Below are 24137 nucleotides of genomic sequence, written 5' to 3'. Positions count from 1 at the left end.
TTTTATTCAACATGTCTTTGGCCAGGAGGCCTAGAAAAGGTCTTCTAACACTGAGCCACCTGTTACCAACATCACTACCCCTTTGTTTCAACATTCTGTTTTTAATACGTAAGAGAATTAGGAATTTTCAACCAGTAAAAGTCTATCCAGATAATAAAGCTACTGAACACACCAAATAACTCTTCTGGACTTCATGATCTTAAAAGAGAATATATAATACACAAATCTAAATCTGTATCCATGGAAGAAATTACTTCAATAGATTCCTACCTCCTTTGTTTTTCTTTTTTTTTTTTAAACAGTCTCACTGTATAGCCCAGGCTGGCCCTGAACTCACATTGATCCTCCTGCCTCAGCCTCCCAAGTGCTGGGATTACAGGCATACACCACCACATTTAGCTTTCCTACCTCCGCTGAATTAAAAGTGTGATGTGCTAATCAAGATACAATGGTTCTTTTTTTTTTTTTTGGTACCGGGGATCCAACTCGGGACCTTTCGCTTGTAAAGCAGGCGGCGGAACCACTAAGCTAAATCCCCGGCCCAAGATACAATGATTCTAAATCAACAGATTAATATATAAGGGGAAGCTGGGTATGGTGCCACTTGGCATACTGAGGGAGACAGATTGTTCCAAATTTGAGGCCAGCCTGAGCTATGCGTGGTGAGGTCCTATCTCCAAAAAACCAAAAAGGCCAGGGTGGTGGTGCATGCCTATAATCCCAGCACTAGGGAGACTGACGCAAGAGGATGTTGGGGGCCAGCCCAGGCTTTTCAGTGAATTCAAGGCCAGCTTGAACTACAGTGAGATTTTCAAAAAAAGAAAAAGTAATGGCTTTTAGATATTTCTGAATTCTAAAAACAACAGATGCTCCCTGCAAACATTTGGAAATTACAGGTTATTACAAAACAGTGATAAATGTTATTGCAAAACTTAAAGCAGAAAAGGCAGAGTACAGGAAGGAAGGGCTCCCTCTGAGGTGGCACACAGCAAGGGATCTAAAGGACAAGAAGCAATACTGACAGAATCCAAGAGAACAGCATTCAAGCAAACAGAACTGGGTGCAAAACTTTGGGAGATAGGGCACACCTGTTACTACAAATAGCAAGACTGCTCTTACTCTCACTCCATGTGTTATTAGAATACAGAACTCAAAAGCTAGGTCTCTGGGGCCGGGGATTTAGCTCAGTGGTTTCAACGCCTGCTACGCAAGCTCAAGGACCCGAGTTCGATCCCCGGTACCAAAAAAAAAAAAAGCTAGGTCTCTGTGGAAAGCACATGACTGGCTGCTGCTGGGGAGAAATGAAAAAAGGCTATGGTGAGCCTGGGATGTACCTCAATGGTAGAGAGCTCACCTAACCTGCCCAAGGGCATCAGGTGGAACCCCAGTATCTCAAAAAGGGAAAATAAGGTGAAGGGCTTTTGCAAATGATGGTATTGCCATCATTTTGACTATAGTGATAGCTTCGAAAATGTGTATTTGAAAACAGGAACTTTTCAAACAGCCATTTTTTTGTTTTGAGACATGTCTATAATTTCAGCACTCAGGAGACTCAGGCAGGAGGACTGGCCCAAGTTTGAGGCCAGCCTGGGCTACATAGTGAGTTGAAGGCCAGCCTACACTACAAAGCAAAACCCTGTCTCAAAAAACAAAAATCAAATGGGGCTGGGGATTTGGCTCAGTGGCATCGTACCTGACTCACAAGTGCAAGGTCCTGAGTTCGATCCTTGGTACCAAAAAAAACACAAGTTCAAGCCCAGCCTGGGCAAGCTGGAAACTTACCAAGATGCTATCGCAAAATAAAAAATAAAAATCAGTGGGGATATACCTCAATGTGAAGGTCCTGGGTTCCATGCCCACCACCACAAAAAAACAAAACTAAAAACAGCTGTCCTGGTAGAAAATATTCACTTTTGAGAACAGAAGCTAACCTTGATGTTTTAGGTTGAAGCAGCAAGGTACTGTTTCCCAATATGTAATGTAACTGGTAAAAAATATTTCACAAAATCAGGAAAGTAAACCTTGGTCCTGTAGTCCTTTCTGTTTGCCTATCTGTTGATATCGTTGAAAATAACTTTTTTGGGATTTTTTGGCACCAGGGATCAAACTTGGGACCTTGCGCTTGTGAGGCAGGCAGCGGAACCACTGAGCTAAATCCCTGGTCCCAAAATAACTTCTTTTTAATCCTGTGCCATAACTCTTCACACTGAAACTAAACACTTTAAAGAGAAAGAAAAAAAAAGGCTACAACAAGCACAAAATTAGAGCTGACAAAACTCTTTAAAAGGTTTTTTTTATATAGCCCTTCAACAAATGTTTACTGGCTCCATACCTTCAAGCCCAAACCCCCTCATATTCAAGATCCTACATTCTGTTAACCTTACATTTTTATCAATTCAAAATAACATCTTAATACTCTTCAAAATAAAACACTACATTCAATACATTTCTTCAATGTGCCCTGATGACACAATGTATTCATTTAGCATTTAATGAGTATTTGCCAGGTGCTAGAAATAAAAGGCTGAAAAGATTTCTTTGTTTTGTTCTTGGCTTTTTTGTGGTTGGTTTGTTTTTTTTGTTTTTTGGGGTTTTCTGGTTTGTTTTTGAAGAACCATCATAGTGGTTCTTAATTAAGGTACACATGAAAATTACCAGGGAATGCTTTAAAAAATAATCCATCACTGGGCATAGTGGCATATGCCTGTAATCCCAGCACTCAGGAGGCTGAGATAGGTTTGTCTCCAATTCAAGGCCAGCCTAAACTACACAGTGAGACCCTGTCTCAAAAAGAAAAAATCCATTACCAGGAGTGGTGACACACACTCAGCACGCAGGAGGATTTCAATGAGTTTGAAGCCAGCCTTGGATACACAGCAAGACCCTGACTCAATAATAATAATAATAATAATAATAATAATGATAATAATAATAATACATGAAGCCAAGTTTGGTGATGCAACCCTGTAATTCCAGCACTTGGGAGGCTGAGGCAGGAGGACCACCATAAGTTTTAGGCCAGCCTCAGCTGAATAGTGAGTTTAAGGCCAGCCTGAACTAAACAACAAGACCTTGTCTCAAAAAACTAAAAAGAAAATTTAAAAAAAAAAAAAAAACATGAGCTGGGCATGGTAGCCCGGAAGGCTGAGGCAGGAGAATCACCAGTTCTAGCCCAGAGAGGGCAACCTGAAGAAACCCTGTCTCAAATTTTAAAAGCGGCTGGAAATGGAAACAAAGTCTATGTAAACAGGGAGGGGTGGAGGGTGGGAAGGGCCCACAGGTAATGGGGGAAAAATAAGAACCAAGATACATCATGTACAGGTACAAGCACCCAGGGGGACTGGGGATTTAGCTCAGTGGTTCCGCTGCCTGCCTTGCAAGCTTAAGGTCCCAAGTTCGATCCCCACTTCCAAAATAAATAAATAAATAAACAATAAAAATAAAAAATAAAAAAGAGCTGGAGATGTAGCTCAATGAAAAGGATATGTAGGGGCTGGGGATTTTCCTCAGTGGTGCCGCCGCCTGCCTTGCAAGCGCAAGGTTCTTAGTTCGATTCCCAGTACGGTACCACACACACAAAAAAAATGGATGTGTATATCCCATATGTTGAAGAGAGAATGAATATCCATCATTGGAGATTTTCATTCAATAGGTCTGGACATAAGCCCAAGAATCTGTTTATTGAAACAATTTACTAGATTAATGTAAAAGAGATTACTGCACTTTAAAAAAATAAAAAGCTAAATGATTCTCAAAGTCTTTTCCAATATCAAAATTCCCTAAGAAATATATCAAGCATACACTTTCACTCAACATGGCAGGCCAATCTCTTTTTAGACAGTATCCAGCTTGTCCTTTTTTCTTTTTTAGCCATTTGAAATTTGGAGACTATAAAATGGACAAGAACTCGCAAGCGCAAGTACCCAAGTTCAATCCCCAGTACCAAAAAAAAATGGACAAGAAACCAAATCACACATAATGAAGCTCCCCACCTAAACAAATATTATTTTGTGGTGTTTCCTCCGAATCTTTAATCTATATATGTCACATAGAACATAAAGCCTGTTTGCTAGAAAACAGATTAACAAATGAAGGAAATGTACAGAATTGATGCAGAATTGCTGATACAGAATTGCTTTTTGTCTGATTTTCTGGATCACATACTATAACCTCACCTTGCCATGCATCTCATCACAGAAATTCAATGAAATTCTCATTTTGAAATATTCTTCCTTACAATTACCTCCTTTCCACATGAAATTAAGTTTCTTCAGAGAAAATAACACACTGATTTCACTGTTTTGCTATTACAAGACTTCTGACCCATTAGAGTATCTCCCTAACATTTGGGATGGGGGGAAACAATTTGAATCAAACTCTTAAACTACAGAACTTCTTGAAATTAGCAGCATCTTTGGTGCTTTTTAATACATACAGCCTTGTTAAAATCCTCAGAGACTTTTCTTTAATAGAAAAAAATTGTCATTAGCAGATCAATTGACTGTACAGTATATTCATGGCATCTAAAGAGTTTACAGCTCCCCTGAAAACACCTACTCTACATTGTAAGCATTCCTCTTTGCAGAGTATAGACAGGTTTACTTACACCATCACACCATCTGCCTGAAAATACTTTCTTCACAGAAAAAAGGGCTCCAGTAAAACTTGACACTGGTTTAAAATTTTTTCAAATCCAGAGTACAAGGCTGTAGATAAACTAATCCAACTCCCCGCCTCCTTTTTTTTTTTCTTGGTTTTTTGAGACAAGGTCTCACTATGTAAATCAGACTGATCTTGAACTCACTATGCAGCCTAGGCTGGCCTCGGAAGGGATCCTCCTCCTTCAGCCTCCCAAATGCTGGGATTACAGGTGTTTGCCATCACACCCAGCTCAACCCCTCCTATCAAGCACTGGCACCAGTGAAATTTCTGTTATTTTTTTATCTGTACATTAGAGAACTATGCACTCTAAAATATTGGGCTGGAGGTGTAACTTGGTGGAAGAACACTTGCCTAGCATGCTCAAGGTACTAAATTCAATCCTCAGCATCATCATAAAATTCTTTAGGTAACCAAGACAGATGTCTGTATATGACTACACAAATGTTCGTAGGAGCAGTATCCATAATGGTCAAAAAGCAGAAACAATCCAAAGGCCTACCAACTGATGAATGAAATATGGCAGATCTATACAACAGAACATTATTCAAAAATAAAAGGAAATGACACACTGATAACAACAACAAAGATGACTTTTTTTTTCTTTACGTGCTAGGGATTGAATCCAGGGCCTAATGCAATGGTGCTGAACCTATGGCACGTGTGCCACAGTAGGCTGTTTGTTATCACTGCAAGCTCTAAAAGGTTCACCATCACTGGCCTAATGTATGCTAGGCAAGCAAGCACTCTACTGCCAAGTTATATCCCCATGCCCTAGGATGAACCTTTAAAACATTAAGTGGCAGAAGACAAACCAGGCCCATGCCTGTAATCCAAACACTCAAGAGCCTGAGGCAGGAGGATCAATGTGAGTTCCAGACCTGCCTAGGCTACACAGTGAGACACTGCCCTCCCCCCTCCAAAAAAAAGAAAGAAAGCAGACAGGCAGGCACAGAGGCCCATATATTGTATGATTATTTATATAAAATGTCCAAATTAGGCAAATTCATAGACAAATAAATTAGTGGCTGCCTAGGGTTGGAGACTACCTAGAAGGTAAAAGATTTTTGAAGTATTGAAAATGTTCTGAAATTGATTATGATGTTGGTTGTACAACTGTGTGAATACACTGAAAACCAATTAATTACTTTAAAGGGGTAAATATTATACCAATAAAAGCTTTTATTTTAAAATTTTTCAGAGTGCTCTATTTCCATAAAACTGAAACAGCTTTCCTCATAGACTCAAAAAATATTAACTAATTCAGGGAGAGGAGTGTAGTTCAATAGTCAAGCACTTGGCGAGTATGCATGAGGCCTTTGGTTAGAATAAAAATAAAAGTACTCCAGGCTGGGGATGTAGCTCAGTGGTGCTGTGCCTGCCTAGCAAATGCAAGGTCCTGAGTTCAATCCGCACTACTGCAAAATAAATAAATAAATAAATGTACTCCAACAATTCTAAAAGCAGTTATTAAAGGCAATTCATAGACAAACCTAAGTCAGCCAAATCTTTTCAAACCATTAATAAAAAAAAATCAGTTAAGTTAGCAGTTCTCAAAAATATTACACACCAAAAATTACAAACACTCTCTAGACAAAGTCTAATAACTCTACAATCTCAAGTTTTATCACCAATGGCATGTACACGCGGTAAGCCAAGTTCTTTAAAAAAATTCCCAAATATCAAACTAACCCAGGCTGGAGATACAGCTCAGCAGTACAGCAAGACTTGCCTAGCATGGATGAGGTCCTGGGTTCCATCCACAATGCCACAAAAAAAGGCTAAATTCACCCACTGGCAACCTCTGTACCACTTCTTGGAATATTCCTAGCAAAAACCAAAGGCTTGGGCATCCACAGCTACACACTGAGCTTGAGCTGTAATTCCACTCTGGCTCCTTAATGTATCCAGAGGATTAAAAAACTCCATGTATGGTGCTGCCACCTGCCTTGCAAGGACAAGGTCCCGAGTTCGATCCCCAGTACCAAAAAAAAAAAACCTCCATGTAAAATATACAGAAGACAAACATTCTTCAAAAAAAAAAGAAAGAAAGAAAAAAAAAGAAACATACAGCTCATGCACTCACTACTCTCTTGGTGTGTGTTGTTTGTCTTATGTTCCTCTATTGGCATGTAAATCATTCACAAGAGTAACTAGACAGATTCCACAAAACCCAAGAAGTATAACTCTAGTACTCAGGCTTAGCCTGTAGAAAGTATTCCACAAATGTGGTTGCCTGAATACTCTTGGAAGCTGAGGTAGGAGGGTGCCAAGTTCAAACAGAGCCAGCCAGGTCAACTCAGCAATTTGGTGAAACCCTGTCTCAAAATAAAAATAAAAAATAAAGGAGCCAGGTGTGGTGGGGCACAGCTGTGATCTCAGTAATCATGAAGTTGAGGGAGGAGGATCCCTGTGAATTGGAGGCCAGCCTGCACTACAAAGTGAATGAATGAATGAATGAATGAATGAATAAAGAATACATGATGCATGTATGCTCAGCATGAAGGCCCTGGGCTCAATCCCTATTATAGAAGAAAAAACAAAAGATTATTGCCTGAGAGAAAGTGGACACATTTTCAAAACATCCACATCTCTTCTGTAACTACAGAAAGGTGTGTGGAAAACACTCTATTCCTTACAGTTTACAAGGTACTTCCACCACACGCTGAAATTTGAAACAATTCTTCCTAACTGCTACATTTTACTAAGAATTTTATCATTGGGCTGGGGATTTAGCTCAGTGGTTCCACTGCCTGCCTCACAAGCTCAAGGACCCGAGTTCGATCCCCGATAACAAAAAAAAAAAAACAATTTTATGATTCATCTCATTCTCTTTAGTCATAAGCACACTCAAAGCAAATTTTTATAACCCAATATTCAATACTTCTAAGTTAATTTCATTTCCCTTACATTCTTATTTTCCCATATGAACTACCACTACCACCTTTTATTTAACTTTTTCCTAACTGGGCATCAAAAGCATAACCCATTCTAAGGTATCTTCCCAGAAGAGTTAAAGACATATTACAGATACATACTATGTTTATAGCAGCACAACTCATAATAACTAAATCTTGGAAATGGATTCTAAGTCAACACATGAATGAATAAAGAAAATGTCATATTTATACGCAATGGAGTATTACTCTACCATAAAAGATAAACTTGAGTCATTTGTAGGAAAATGGATGCACCTTGAGACATAGTGTTAAATGAAATAAATCAGATACACAAGCTCAAATATCACATACCTTCTTATATCAGAAACCCAAAATATGAAGAGCAAAATAATAGTTAATAGAAAGTAGGGAGACAGATTTTTTTTAAATGAAACAGAGGATCAAAGAGGGAGGCAGGAAAGGAGAGGAAAGGGATGAAAAAAGAATTCAGATGTGTTGTGTACAGGTACCAACTCCACACAAGGAATATAATCATGTACTACAAATAATGTACTAACAAAAAAATGAATAAAATGTTTTTAAACTGATCACAGTGGTGAGTCTGCAATCCCAGCACTCAGGAGATGGAGGCAGAAAGCTCGCCATGAGTTTGAAGCCACCCTGGGCTATAGCTACTTAGTGAGTTCAAGGCCAGCCTGGGATACATAGCAAGACCCTGTCTCAAAAAAAAAAGAAAGAGGGCTAGGGTTTTAGCTCAGTGATGCCGCTGCCTGCCTCACAAGCACAAGGTCCCAAGTTCGATCCCCAGTACCAAAAAAAAAGAAAGAAGGAAAGAGAAAATCCTTTACAAGAAGTTGCCAGGTAGGAAACACACAATTAAGTTCCATACACAACAAAGACGGGCATCTGACTGAAAACTTTTTTTTTTTTTTTTGGAGTGCTAGAGGTTGAACCAAAACCTGCAAATATGTGAAGTATGCTCTCTACCAGTGACCCACACCCACAACTCAAACGAAATAATCCTTATAGTCAAAAGGCTACAGGTGGGTGTAATCTAGGCACTCTGGGAGGCTGGATCAGAAGAATCACAAATTTCAGCCCAGCCTGGGCAACTTAGCAAGATCCTGTTTCAAAATTTAAAAGACAGGATCGGGGATCGGGGGTCGGGGGTACGGGGATCAGGGATTTAGCTCAGTGGTTCCACCACCTGCCTCGTAAGCGCAAGGACCAGTGTTTGACCCCTAGTACCAAAAAAAAAAAAAACCAAAACAGCTAGGGATGTAACTCAGTGAGAAAACCCTGAATTCAATACGCAGTACTGCAAAAAATAAATGAGGGGAATTGCTAATGATTTTTTTTTTCTTTCTTTCTTTTTGGTATCAGGAATCAAACGATCTCAGGACTTTGCCCTTGCCAGGCAGGTGCAGTGCCACTAAGCTACATCCCTGGCCCCTTTTTTGGTTAAGACAAGGTCTCAGGCCGGGGATGTAGCTCAGTGGTTTCGCCACCTGCTGTGCAAGCGCAAGGACCCGAGTTCGATCCCCGGTACCAAAAAAAAAAAAAAAAAAAAAAAAGACAAGGTCTCAATGTGTAGCCCAGGCTGGCATCCGACTTCCAACAATCCTCCTGCCTCAGCCTCCTGAGTGCTGGGATTACAAGCCTGTGCCACCATGCCCAGCTATTGCTAATGATTCTTCTAAGTACATAATGTTGTCTTGTAAACTCAAAATATAATGAAATATGAAAAAGGCACATAAACTAAATGCTACTGGCTCAAATGCTGAAGCACCTAAGCAAACTATCCAGAAAGGAGATTCATGGTTGGAAATCCACTGACAGACCCCAAAAAAGGGGGGATCACCAGGGAATAACAAGGCTCCCAGTCTGGAGAATATGTGGGCTCCTTTCTAGTTTAACATAGTAGTTCCTAATAATTACAAGGTGCAAAGATTAATTCATAGCACTTTAGAATCAGAATGGTAGGTATATCAAAGGTGGGTGTCAGCACATCACTGTAAGATGACAACACTGTAAAAAAGCAGTACAAGTAGAGGGAAAGAATATTCATCCACTGAACTCTGCCTGGCTACCCACAATTACTTTCCACAGACTGTCAATCTCAAACATACTGACAGATCCTAGCGCCAAAGATTGCAAGCAAGGTAACTAAACTCTTAAAATTGTCCTCTAAATTTCCTTTCCTCCAGCAGAGTTTCTACCTGTCTCTGTCCCTTGTAACTCAAAACGGAAGCTACAGTTGAGCCAATCGACCTTAAAATTTTTTCCCTATTTCATCATCCACTTTACCTCACAGCAGTTTACAGAGAAACAGATTTTCCAATAAGGGAATAAAACAATCACAGCACGTTAAAGACCTGACCTTCAGTACTACATGATGAAACTTTCAATGCTGTTCAGGAATAAAATGGTAAATTATAAAAGTTACTATTAGATCCCAGAGTGGTAGTATAGTCCATAATCCTAGCTAATCCAGAGGCAGGGGGATCATATATACAGAGACCCTGTCTCAAGAGAAAATAAAAAGGCCAAGGGATTTATCTCAGTGATAGAGCACTTTCCTACCACCTGTGAGGCCCTGTGTTCAATCCCAGTACTACTTTTAAAAAAAAAACAAACCTTAAAACAAGCAACCCAGACTAGTGTCACATGCCTGTAATCCCAGCACTCTGGGAGGCTGAAGTGGGAGGATCCCAAATTCCAGTCCAGCAGGGGCAATTTAACAACATAATGAGACCCTGTCTCAGTAAAAAATTAAAACGAGGCATGATAGTGCACATCTGTAATCCCAAGCACTCAGGAGACTGAGGTGGGAAGGGGAACTGAGAAATTTGAGACCAGTCAGGGCTACATAATGAGTTCAAGACTAGCCTAAACCACATAGCAAGACCTTGTCAAAACACAATAAAGAGGCCTGGGGATTTAGCTCAGTGGTTCCACTGCCTGCCTCCCAAGCGCAAGGACCCAAATTCGATCCCCAGTACCAAGAAAAAAAAAAAAAAAATGTTTTTAAAGGGCTGGGGGTGTAGATCAGTGCAAAGGCCCTGGGTTCAAGCCCCACTACCACATACATACATACATAAACAAATCTTAACATTCTTCCTCACCCTAAATTAATTTAATTTATTCACCTATCTTAAATATCTTAGTTTGCAAGACTTTCAACATACTGCATGTTACCCCAAGCTCTTTTTTTTGGTACCGGGGATCGAACTGAGGTCGTTGTGCTTGTGAGGCAGGTGCCGGAACCACTGAACTAAATCCCTGGCCCAACTATTCTTTTTTTTTTTTTTTATACCGGGGATTAAACTCAGGTCCTTGTGCTTTCGAGGCGGTGGAACCACTGAGCTAAATCCCCGGCCCCCCAGGCTCTTAATGTTTTAAACTTGTATTTAAAAGGACTAATGCTAATTACCTGCCAAGTTTCATACTTAAAAAATAAAATATTTAACCCAGTGTGGTGGCGCATGCCTGTAGTCCCAGCACTCAGGAGGCTGAGGCAGGAGGATCATCACAAGTTCAAGGCCAGCCTGAATTACATAGGAAGACCCATCTCAAAAAAAAAAGAAAAGAAAAAATAAAAGATTTAGCAATATATTTAAGAACAGCTGAAAGGGCTCACTATTAAAAGAAGGAAAGGTGGGCTGGGGATTTAGCTCAGTGGTTTCACTGCCTGCTGTGCAAGCACAAGGACCCGAGTTCGGTCCCCAGTACCAAAAAAAAAAAAAAAAAAAAGAAGGAAAGGCTGGGTGTGGTGGTATGTACCCATTATCCCAGCACTGGGAAGGCTAAAGCAGGAACATCGCAAGTTCAAGCTCAGCCTAGGCAAGGTAGCAGAACCCTGCCTCAAAATAAAAAGTAAATTAAATAAACAAAGGCAAGGGGCCAGGAATAGTGGTACATGCCTATAATCCCAGCACTCTAGGTGGCTGAGGCAAGAGGATTACAAATTCATACCAACCTGGGCAAGTTAGCAACTTAGCAAGACCTTCTCTCAAAATAAAAATTAAAAATAAAAATGACGGGGGATTTAGCTCAATTTGAAGGCTCTGGATTCAATCTCCAGTACCAGAAAAAAAGAAAAAATAATATTTTAGAAAGGGTTGAGGAGGGCCAGGTATTTAGCACAGTGGTTCTGTCGCCTGTCTCGAAAGTGCAAGGACCCAAGTTCAATACCCCGTACCAAAAAAAAAAGGGGGGGCTGAGGAGCAGGGAATGGTGGCACATGCCTGTAATCCCAGCACACAAGAGGCAGGAAGACCACCACGAGTTCAAGGCCAGCCTGAACTACATAGTGAGACCCTGTCTCAAAAAGGGAGGGGGGAGCGCCTGTGGATATAGCTCAGTGCAAGAACCCTGGGTTCAATCCCCAGTACCACCAAAAAAATAAAGCCTTCTAATAAAAGGATGAAAGTGACTGATCATAAATTAATTATGGCACAAGTTTCCCTCCTTCCAATACTACTGGTTGGCATCACAGCCTGTGATATTCTTTCCTTCACCAGTTCACTGGCAAAAGCATCCCACCAATTTAATATTAACTTTGTTCATCAAGCCAATAGGCCTTTTTTGTTTTTGAGACAGGGTCTCACTGTGTAGTCCAACCTGGCCTCGAATTCCAGTGATCCTCCTTCCTCAGCCTCCCAAGTGCTGGGATCACAAGTGTGCACCACCATGCCCAGCCCAACAGGTCATTTATTTCAGAAGAAAAACTATTGAGGAAAAGGCCCCACCAAAATGAATAATGACCCAGTAGTGTGACAGAGAGGATCATTCCATCTCTAGAGATTACATTCCCCACATTACCACCTAGGATTCTTACAAAAACACAATGGAGGGCCAGAGATTTAGCTCAGCGGGAGCACAAGGACCCAAGTTCCATCCCAGTACCAAAAAAAACACAACGGAGGAAAAACACAACAGGAAAAGAAAGTGGACTTTAGCATTATTGTTCTTGTGGGAGGTTAAAAAAGATTCCTAGAGTCAGAGAAAGGACACATTTTATATTTATCTCTTTAGTATTAAGTTTATCTCTTACTTTCAAGCAAATTTATGGCAAAGTAATTATTTGGCCCTTGACCATGCTACTTTGTTGCAAGAGTTTTGTTCTGTCTGATTTGTCTCACCTAAAGAAGTATATCTAGGGTAGGTGCACTAGAACCAAAGACTTGGATTTCAAAATCAAGATTGACCTCAAAACTAACCTTTAGTTTCTCATCTCTCAAAAAATGAGATTTATTATCTCTCTCAAAGGATAGATATGCCCCTTTGTCTTCAACTGTATTACAACTCACTACCTTTCCTTGTGTCACTGACCTCTACTTTGTTACCATGTGTAACCAACCAGAACAGCTAAGCCACAAGATCCATTCCCCCTACCACTCAGGAGGCTGGGGCAGGAGGATGACTACAAGTTTGAGGCCAGCCTGAGCTACATAGTGAAACCCTGTCTCAAAAAAACAGAAACCAACAAGTTCCACTCCCACTCGGGCCTATAATCCCAACACTCTGGGAGGGCTGAGGCAAGATCATCACAAATTCAAACCCAGCCTGGGCAATTTAGCAATTTAAGAAGACCCTGTCTCAAATAAAGGTCAGGTGTGGTGGCACACACCTGTAATCCCAGCACTCAGGAGGCTGGGAGCCTGAGACAAGAGGATCACACCAGGAGTTCCAGGCCAACCTAGAATATACAGGGAGATCTTGTCTCAAACTCCCTCCCCAAAATCAATGTTTAAGCACATCCCAGCACTCTGGGAGGCTGAGGCATAAGGATCACAAGTTTGAGCTAGCTATGCCTGGGCAACTTGGCAAGACCTGGTCTCAAAATAAAAATGTAAAAGGAGTTAGGGATATAGCTCAGTGTGAAGACCCTTGGTTCAATCCCCAATACCAAGCCCCAAAAATTTATGAATTTAGAGCCGAGGATTTAGCTCCGTGGTTCCGCCACCTGCCTCAAAAATGCAAAGTCCCAAGTTTGATGCCCAGTACCAAAAAAAAAAAATTATGAATTTCGGTGTTTTAGATAAATAAGGCAAAATAGGCTTTCTACTTTTGTCCCTCTCACAGGTGCCACCCAAATCAACTCCTACTACCCTGATGTTTTCCTACAAGGAACAGCTGCCTAGAATATATTCCTTCGTATGTATTCTACCTTCACCTTAAACTCAACAAGTGTACTACCAAATTCACCACCTTGTCCCCAAATCAGACCCTCTCTATTTCTTTGCCTCTATTACTTCATTTTCTCAACAACTAAGATTTCAAATTCAATCAAAAATTTCTGCACATCTCAGTACATTGGGGGGGATTAAACCTAGGGCCTTCGAGAGCTGTATCACCAGTCCTTTTTAATTTATGGCAGCGTCTCACTAAGTCACAAAACTGCCTAGGCCGGACTTACATTTGCAATCCTTCCTGCCTCAGCCTCACAGGATCTGGGGATCACAGGCATGTGCCATCGCACACAGATCTCTCACTGCTTCTTTTACATTTATCACATCAGTTGCCGGGGATTCAGCTCAGTAGTTTCGCTGCCTGCTGAGCAAGCACAAGGACCCAAGTTCGATCCCCGGTACAAAAAAAAAAAAAAAAAAGCATTTATCACATCAGGTCTATTACAAAGGTTAATCAATTAGTCTCAGTCCATGTCCACTCCAATCCCTTTGAAAACCAGTGTAATCTCCCCAAAACATCACTGGAGAAAAGCAACTACAGCTGGGCATGGTGGCACAGGCCTATGAGATCCTAGCACTCAGGAGATTGAGACAGGAGGATCCCAGAAGTTCAAGGCCAGCCTGACTACATAGTGAGTTTAAGGTCAGCCTGAACTGTACAGTGAGACCCTGTCTCAAAAAACAAAGCAAAGCAACTCCAAACACTGAAAAACTTTGCTACCTTACTAAATTAAATCTTAACCTGAAATTCAAGGCCTTTATCTTTATAAAGATGTCCTTTTTCCTTATCTTTATTTAGAGGGCAAAGGGCTAAGGACTCATGCATTCAATAACTTTCCTCAAATGGTCTATTACAGGACTGGATAGATGTAAATCAGTTCTAAGAACTTGTTTGATTTGGTTAATTTTAACACTGTTAATCTTACTAGTCCAAAATCAAAGCTGGAATCAGAATATATTTTACTGACTACAGGTTTAGTCTGATCTGTGTCTCCTGAACAAAAAATTTTTTATGGAACTGGGAATTGAATCCAGGCCTTCTTACATGCTACTGTGACAAGCACTTTATCACTGAGCTACATTCCCGAATCTTGTTATTCTCTTTGAGACAGTCTCACTAAATTGCTCAGCCAACCTTGAACCTTTTTTTTTTGGTACCAGGAAATGAACTCGGGACCTTCCCCTTTTGAGGCAGGCAGGTGGAGGAACCACTAAGCTAAATACCCAGCCCTCAGCCTTGAACTTTTAATCCTCCTGCCTCAGCCTCCCAAGCAGCTAGGGCTTCAGTAATGTGCTATTATGGACAAAGATGATTAAAACCTAAAAGCCACAATCAATATTTCCTGACACAGGGCCAGGGATGTAACTCAGAGGCACAGCACCTGCCTGGCAAGCGCGAGGTCCTGAATTCAATCCCTGGTACCAAAAAAACTTCCTGACACAAAACATGAATCAGTCCTATTTCAAACAGATGTCACTTAAGCATCTAGCTGATTTGTTATCAATTTCCCATCCTTTAACTGTAATAGCTTAAAAATAAACATGCCCAACAGAAAAGACTTTAAAATACGTATTTATCCCATAAGCCACCCAGCAATCTTAAAAACATGTATGAACAGAAAAAAAGGTGTTCTTTGTTAAAAGTATTCCTAGAAATACACTGTGCACATTAAAACAATGCTAAATCTTTTTTTAAATGAATTATTTACTATTCAGCACTAAAATGGTACATAACCAAGTGACAATATTAGCACTCATCCTTTAAAGCAAATGACTCTTGTTTAAATCAGCAATTTAAGCTTTTAAAGACATTCACTGAGAGCAGATATCCTAAGTGGACAGAAATTACAAAAGTTTTACAAAATAGTGAACTTTTTTTACCTGATGTTCTGCATGAATGTTATCCCCAGTAGGCCATCGATGTTTGCTATTATTATAGCCGCCTCCACCACTTCCTCCTCCCCCAAGCTGCTCACCATGCTGTCTCTGAAAGAAGTAGTCCACCATAGCGTCGTCTTGTGAGCGGCCTGTAACTCCTATGGATCCTGGGACAGGGCTGGAGTGTGTCCCAGCTGCAAGAGCCTGATTGGCAGCTGGTTGTGGCTGCACCTGCGACCCTGTTCCAGATGTCAAAACAACAGGCATGTTGGGATTAGCTGGTTCTTGAGGGTGATGTTTCAGGTGGGGGCTGAAAGAGTCCTGCCAAAGCACTGCTTTTCTCTTCAAGACACATGCAACGCTCATTCCACCAACACCTAGGGACAAACAAGTTCAAAATGTTCAATATTTGGGTTTTTAAAACAACTTGACCTATAGCAATAAAAGTTAAAACTACAGGGCCGGGGATTTAGTTCAGTGGTTCCGCTGCCTGCCTCGCAAGCGCAAGGTCCCGAGTTCAATCACCAGTACCAAAAAAAAAAAAAAAATACGTATCTTTTCCAATACAACCAGCAATGTATTTGTAATATACACACAATTTCTGAAACCGAAATCTCTATTTTTAAGTTGCTGAGTCTGTATACATGTAATGAAAATAAAGGTTGCAGTTGGTGACAGACATTCCTGACAAGATGAGATCAGGACTTAATTAGCAACTTCAGGGGAAGTTTTACCAAAAGGTAACAATATTGGTTTTGCTGTCTGCTGCGCAAGCATAAGGACCCAAGTTCAATCCTAGGTACCAAAAAAAAAAAAAAAAAAAAGGTAACAATATAGAGGCTGAGGACATAGCTCAGCAGAATACTAGCCTAATGTGTAAGACATGTGCACATATTCAATCCCAGCAACACACACACACAAAAAAAAAAATTAACACAATTTTAGACTTCAATCAATGGTTTCTTTACCCGACCTACCATACCAGTTCCTTAAGTCAATTGTAGCACACAGCTTTTAAAAGAATAAGTATCTTTCTTTTCTTGCTTTTGGTTTTTTTTTGGGGGGAGGGGGTGGAGGAGTGGTACTAGAGGTCAAACTCAGTGGTGTTCTTCCATTGAGTTACATCCTAATCCTTCTTATTTCAAGGCAGGGACTCACTAAAATACCCAGACTGGCCGGAGATTTAGCTCAGTGGTTCTGCTGCCTGCCCTGGAAGTGCAAGGACCCGAGTTTGATCCCTGGTACCAAAAAAAAAAAAAAAAAAAAAAAAAAAAAAGTTATTGAGAAAATACCCCGACTGGACTCCAACTTAATCCTCCTCCCTCAGTTTCCTGAGTATCTGGGCTTACAGGTGTGCATCATGACACCCAGCAACAAAAGCTTTTTAAAACATCACAATCTTGGGGGGCTGGGGATTTAGCTCAGTGGTTCCGTTGCCTGCCTCGCAAGCACAAGGTCCCAAGTTCAATCCCCAGTACCAAAAAAAAAAAATCACAATTTTTTTAAATTTTTAAAAATTAAAAAATAAATCACATTTATCTGGATTTTTACAAATAAAAAATAAATAAATAAATCACAACTATACAGCTGGAGTAAACATATGCCAACAACAACAACAAAAAAAATGAACTCCAAATATAATTATCAATAGTTCAAATTGTGTAACTTTAAACTGTCCAATATAGGACCTCGGATTTAGCTCAGTGGTTCCACCACCTGCCTCGCAAGTGCAAGGACCCAAGTTCAATCCCCAGTACAAAACAAAAAAATTAAATTGTCCAATATTGGGCCAGGGATTTAGCTCTGTGGTTCCGCCGACTGCCTCTCAAGCACAAGGTCCTGAGTTCGATTCCTAGTACCAAAAAAAAAGTCAACAATAAATTGTCCCATATAGCCATGCAGAGTGGCACTCATGCCTGTAATCCTAGCACAAGGAGGATAAGGCAGGAGGGTGAGTTGCAGGCCCACCTAAGCTACACAGTAAGTTCAACGCCAGTCTGAACTACATAGTGGGATCCTGCCTCAAAACAAACAAAAACATGTCCAAAGTATTCATAGAATAGTTCTTGGAGAAACAGACATTCTGACCAAGAACAGTAACAGAATGTTCTCAGCCTAAACACTGCTCAGGTGCTATTGATGGGGAAGGGGGGAATTCAAGACTTCTAATAACTTACAATTGATTAATGCTTCAACTCCTAAAAACAAACTTACTTTACTAGTGTAAAAAGCACTGTAAAAACCAAAGCCCTCACCACAGTAATAGTGTAGCAAATATACTGCTGACATTATCTCTTCACAAAAACATTGAAAGGTAAGGATTACTGTCCCTATTTTACACATGAAAGTCTTAAATGAAAGAAGCTATGTGTTGTGCCCAAGGCCATTCAGCTAGCCAGTAGCAGGAAAGGACCTCAATCTCAATCTGTTCTGGGGCCAGGGATTTAGCTCAGTGGTTTCACAGCCTGCTGCGCAAGCCCAAGGACTCAAGTTCGATCCCCAGTACCAAAAAAAAAAAAAAAAATTCAATCTGTTCTGCACTAAAACCTAGTTCTTCCCAGAGGAGGGAGGGAAAAAGGAAGGAAGGGACAAGAAAAAGTAAAAATAGAAGGAAAAAATAGAAATAACGCTTTTGTACATGGGGAGGGAAGGGCGACTGAGGGGGGGGAATGGAATAAAATTTTTAAAAACCTAGTTCTTCCCTACCACCCCTTTGCAACTGTATCCCTTAGTATCCTCTCCTCCTGGGGAAAAATAACAAAGAATCCTTGAACTCTTTCTATGAAACATTAATACTGATGAAAATTACATGTGTACATACAAAGTAAATAAATCAAAATTAAGACACATCCTTCTCATCTGCTACAAAAAATCAGAATTATAACATAGCCATCTCAAGGACTAGAGCCTGATTTAAAGGTTATCAACCTGAGTCCACTGCTACCTATGCCTTATAGATCAATGAGAAATCGATAATCTCTCTTACTGAATAATTAAGCTTTCTAGTAAAGCAGCACTCACTTCTCACAATTCATGTTTTGCAACCAGAATAAGAAGACACAATAGAATTTGTAATCTGTTCAAAGCCTAATTAGGAAATGTCTACTCTAGGTTAACAATTTCAATCCAGGAGAACCTTATCACAGTATGGAGTACTTCAGCATTCTAGACTTCAGTTTCTGTTTTCATCAATAAAATCTTGTCTATATACAAATACCAAAAGTAGGAAAGCACAATGGCTTCACTATAGTCTTCTGCAAAGTACAAACCTAATGCCTTCTCACTTGATTTTCAAAAGTGCTCATTGCCCTGTTTCCAATACTGAACATCTCATTTTCTTCTGCAAGAGAAGCTCAATCCAACAATCTTTTTTCTAGAATAATCCAGGAGTCCCAAAACCCAAGTTGTCATTAAATTAACAAACTCTCTGAGCCCGTTTCCATATGTAGAAAATGGAAGAAATATTGTACGCCTGTTTTTTGTTTTTTGGGTTTTTTTCGAAATATTTTTTTTCCAGACAGGATCTCATTAGGTGTAGTTCAGGCTGGCCTCAAACTCATAGCAATCTTCCTGCCTCAGCCTCCTTAGTGCTGGGATTACAGGCCTTCGCCACTTCAGGGGCCTGGCCCCAGTTTCTTAATCAAAATAAAGTAATAGGTTTTAAAAGTTTTTGAAAAATTTAAAGTCACAATGTTCAAGACCTACAAATTTAGTTACCACCCATAATAATTGGTGTGCCAATCTCTTAAAATAAATCCTAAAATAGTAAATGCAGCCTTTTCTGATATAAAAGGCCTGTCAAAATAGTTATCTAAAATGAATTTCCAGCTGGGTATGGTAGCACACACCTGTAATCCCAGCATTCAGGAGGCTGAGGCAAAAGATCACCATGAGGTCAAGGCCAGCCTGGGCTACATAGCAAGACCCTGCCTCAAAAAAAAAAAAAAATGGGGGGGCCGGGGATTTAGCTCAGTGGTTCCGCCGCCTGCCTCACAAGCACAAGGTCCAAAATTCAATCCCCGGTACCAAAAAAAAATTAAATGAATAAATAAATGAATTTCCATATAAAAAAAACTTACCAGAGAAGCACACCAAACATCACTGCATTCCAAAAAGGGATGGGGAGAGGAGACCTTTAAAAATGTTGAAACCAAATAACTGGCTTTTGTAAAGCTATCTGTAGGCCCTGAAGACTTCCTTGCTTTACCTAAGGAGGCAAGGCCATTTCCCAAACAGGAGAAAACCTGGCAGAAGGGACATTTTGAAAAGTGAGCAATACCTAAGCAATCAGCAATAAATAAGCAGTGTCTTGGGCAACTTTAGTACAAAAATTAAGAGTATCAGGAAACAATTTAAATTGCTTATCTTTTAGGAACTCTCAAAGCTCACTAAAAATTATGTGTAACATTTGAAATGTAATTTTATACTTTTTAAAATTTTTTTTGGTTTTTTGACACAGGTCCAACTATGTATCCCAGGCTGGCTGGCACTGGCCTAGAAATCCTGGTGATCCTCCTGCCTCAACCTCCCCAGTGCTGGGATTACAGGGGTGCACCACCATGCCTGGCTTAAATTATTTTTATACAAATGACAAATAAAACAATTTTATAGAGAAGGTAAAGAGGTTTATATATACATGTACCAATTCTCCAAAATAATACCACTATTCTCTATTAACATGCACTTTTAAAATATTTTTTAAAAATATTTTAAGCAACTGAGATGCCAATCCTTGCTATTCTACCACAGCTCCCAAACTGTTTATATCAAGGTGTGGTTTGGTTTGGTTTTCCTTTTTTTTTTTTTTTAATTATCATTAAAAAGAGTTTACTTCAAACAAAGGAACATGGTTTAAACTATCTCCTTTTACTAAAATGCTTAGTGGTTTGAAAGGTGTTTATTTTTATCACACTGAACAAACACTCTGTGGTCATAAATTTATTTTAAAGCAGTTTATCTCAAACCCAAGCTAAACAAACTCCAACTTGAAAAAGCCACGGCCTTGAACAAAATGAATTCAAATATGGCTAAGGCAAAACACAAACTCAAAGTTCAGAATCCAGTGAGTTTTCCAGATAAAGAATCAACAGCACCCAGAATTTTACAAAGTTAAAATTTGCAGGGGATAAAACGTTTCATTTTGTTTACTAAAGTCGCATCAGAAGTCATATATCTCGGGGAAGGCTTGTCTTGGTTTTTTAGCGTTTCACGAAAGCAAACAAAAACCTAAAGCTACAAACCTATTGTCTCAGAAATAACTGACTTTAACAGACCCTCGATAAAAGGTCTCATAAAATCTTACTCTTACTAATCCCAGTCATAATCGGAAGTGAGCAAAATGATCAAGAGCTACGAACAGTGTTTTCTTAATTGAACAATGAAGGGGAACGATCCTTCAAAGTTACGGTGAGAAAACCCTCCTCTGGTAATTTGTGCGTGGGTTCTTTGGTTTGCTTTCAGGTCGGGGGGGGGGGCTAACTACAGTGGAAAAAAGTTACAAGAGTGTATTCCTCACTGGACGTGGGAGTGATAGTGACAAGTAAAACAAATGACCTATGTTTACCGAGCACGTTTGTAAGGGCGAAAACTATTATTCTGAATATACATGTTTTTTTCCTACGAGCCAGGGGTAGGAAAACCCCTCTTTAAGTTGAGACACACCACACTGAGAGACTCTGAGAGGAAGAACCTACCAAAAACATGAGCTCTCACGGAAACAAAAGGCCCACAAGAACCCAGGAGCCTAAAGAGCGATCTGAAACTTCCTGATGGCCTCTTCTCCACATTTAAGGCTCGCAAAGTTCCCCATGGTGGGTCTCGCCCGTGCACTAGGGCCACGGCTGCTTCTAAAGCGATTTATTGTTCCTTCTCCATCGGCGCCGCCACGGAAGCTCAAGAAGTCGAAGAAACCCGGGATTGCACAGAATTACACTTATGGCCACACACAAGGCTCGGGGCTTCGCAAACCCATCAAAAAAGCAACCCGAATGGCAACACCAATCTCCAGGGACTCCCAACAGGGTCGAGCACAAATAAGGGAGACACCCCTAGGCTCTGGGCCTGGGCCTAAGCCCCAGGCATTTTCCTCGCTTCGACCCCGCTCCCCACCCCACCCCCTCCTTTGATAACAATAGGGGCCTTGCTGCTGACTCCAAAACATGTACGAAGAACAGCCAGTGAGAAGCCTCAGCCAGGGCCCCAGCGGCTTTTCCAAAGCCCTTCTCGGGCCCCCATCCGCTCTCAAACACCAATACGAAGTGATAATCTGCTCGCTAGGGGTCCGGAGCAGCGTTTGGGGGCAGCGGGGTGCGGATACTCACGGGCGGAGCGGTAGGATGAAGATGGATTTCAGCCCCCCGATCTTCTCTCTCCGGCGCTCTCGCTCCCCCTTACCTTTCACTCCGACAACATGGCGGCCCACTGGGGACTGGGCTGACGCGGTGCATCATGGGATAGGCTCTGGCCCCGACTCCGGCGGTGGCAGCCGCGTGTGAGAAGAACGCCGGCAGCTCTAGAACAGGTTGCCTGGTTGCCATGCCAACCCAGGGCCTGTTTGAACTTGGGAAACTCGCTGTCAACACTATCCAAGCGCGCGAGAGTGCCCGCCTGATGGGCGAGCGCGCGCCGGCGGCGGCCGAAGCGCCAACACTCACCTGAGAGCGCTCAGGTCTCCTAGCCCTAGAGAGCGGCCAGCTTAGAGCAGCCTGCGGGGGGCGTGTTACGCACCAGTGAGGCTCTGGCATCCGAGGCGCTGCACTCAGACCCTTACTGAAGCCTTCTAGCTGTGGCCTTGTTTTTAATCTTCCTGTCTTCACTTCCCCATTTATAAAATAAAAAGAAAAATGGTAACACATTAACAGAACGCCTGTGATGTCAGGTGTAATCCCAGCACTCTGGGAGGCTGAGGCAGGGGAATCACAAGCGCCAGCCCAGCCTGGGCAATTTAGCGACTTAGATCTTGTCTCAAAAGGAAATATTTTAAAGGGGCTGGAAATGTACCTCAATGACGAAGGTCCTGAATTCAATCCCTACCGCCACAAAAAAAACCCGAAACAATGCCGGTGAGATTTAGGGACAATGTATATATAATACCTAGTACACTCCCTGGGACTTCTGAACTCATCAATAGCATTATTTGTAAAATTGCGGCGCAAAATGAAATTGTCAAGGATCCTCGTTCAAAAGTTATTACAAATTTCAAAATAGTGACAGCAGAACACCTGTAATCCTGGCATTCTGGGAGGCTGAGAAAGGAGGACGGTAAATTTCAGGCCAGCTCGGGCAATTTAGCTAGACCCTGTCTCAAAAAAAAAAAAAATTAATTTTTAAAGGGCTGGAGTCAGGTGTGATGATGCACACCTGTTATTCCAGCACTAGGGAGGCCGAGGGAGGAGGATCTCCATGAATTTGAGGCCAACCTGGGCTACATGGTGAGACCCTGTCTCACAAAAGTAAATTAAAAGACTGGGGATGCAGCTCAGCACAAAGGTTCAATTCTCAGCACTGGGGATGGGAGGTTGAAATAGAATATATTCATCTATGAAACACCTGGTCAAAATTTAAATGATTTTAACATGATGTTTCTAAGTATGTGAAAAAAATCAGTATTCATATTGTTTAAATTGTTTGAGCATATATTTGTTGTATTTACAAAACAAGATACATTTCCTTTGTTAAAAAAAAAAAAAAAATTGTGGGTTTTTTTTTCCAGGCATGATAGTTCACAAGTATAATCCAAGCACTTTGGAGGGTGTGGTAGGAGAATGGATAGGAATTCAAAGCTGGCCTAGGGCCAGGGATTTAGCTCAGTGGTTCCACTGCCTGCCTCACAAGCACAAGGTCCAGAGTTCAATCCCCAGTACCAAAAAAAAAGAGCTGGCCTAAACTACTACATAGTGAGTTCCAGGCCCTCCTGCACTACAGTCTTTTAAAAAAAAAAAGATCCCGGGGATTTAGCTCAGTGGTTTCGCCACCTGCTGCGCAAGCGCAAGGACCGAGTTCGATCAGGGTACCAAAAAAAAAAAAAAAAAAGTAAGAAAATGGCACTGGCAAAGAAACAGACTTGTGGATCAAAGAAACAGAATAAAGGATACAAAAAAACAACCCCAGGCATATTCAGCTATCTAATCTTTGACAAAGGGGCCAAAAACACGTGCTTGGAGGAAAGATAGCCTCTTTAACAAATGCTCCTGGGAAAACTGGCTGTCCACATCCAGAAGACTGAATCTAGATCCATATCTCTCATCATCTACTAAACTAAAAATAAAAGATCTAAATATTAGCCAGGTGTGGTTGTCCACACCTGAAATCCCAACACTCAGAACGCAGGAAGATCACTGGGAATTTGGGACCAGCCTAGGCTACATAGTGAGTTCAAGGCCAGTCTGAACTACATAGTAAGACCCTGTCTCAAAAAAAACAACAACAACAAAAATCTAAATATTAACACAGAAAGCCAGGTGTAGTAGGGTGGTGGATCATGCCTGTAATCCTAGCACTCAGAAGG

The 24137-nt window shown here is 41.0% G+C and overlaps 1 protein-coding gene across 18 annotated transcripts in view; it reads right to left on the bottom strand.

Annotated features, from left to right (window-relative positions):
* Pum1 (pumilio RNA binding family member 1) overlaps positions 1-22086 on the bottom strand; it is a 121895-nt gene extending 99809 nt beyond the window's left edge. For 16 of the 18 annotated variants that reach the window (XM_021262819.2, XM_013074319.3, XM_013074320.3 and 13 more), the window contains exons 1-2: positions 21952-22086; positions 15635-16008 (exon numbers count right to left, since the gene is read on the bottom strand). In XM_021262819.2, the coding sequence (XP_021118478.1) occupies positions 15635-15997 (363 nt within the window). In that variant the 5' untranslated portion in view covers positions 15998-16008; positions 21952-22086. The remainder of the gene's footprint in view (positions 1-15634; positions 16009-21951) is intronic. The other 2 variants (NM_001310237.1, XM_087214922.1) reach the window with 2 other exon arrangements.
* Between the last annotated feature and the right edge of the window lie 2051 nt (positions 22087-24137).

The sequence above is a fragment of the Heterocephalus glaber genome, unplaced genomic scaffold (genome assembly GCF_053883595.1).
Source record: "Heterocephalus glaber isolate CG9 unplaced genomic scaffold, H.glaber_assembly_v1.0 deba00001452, whole genome shotgun sequence".
Taxonomy (NCBI): Eukaryota; Metazoa; Chordata; class Mammalia; order Rodentia; family Bathyergidae; genus Heterocephalus; species Heterocephalus glaber.
This window is presented reverse-complemented; position numbering and strand designations above follow the sequence as displayed.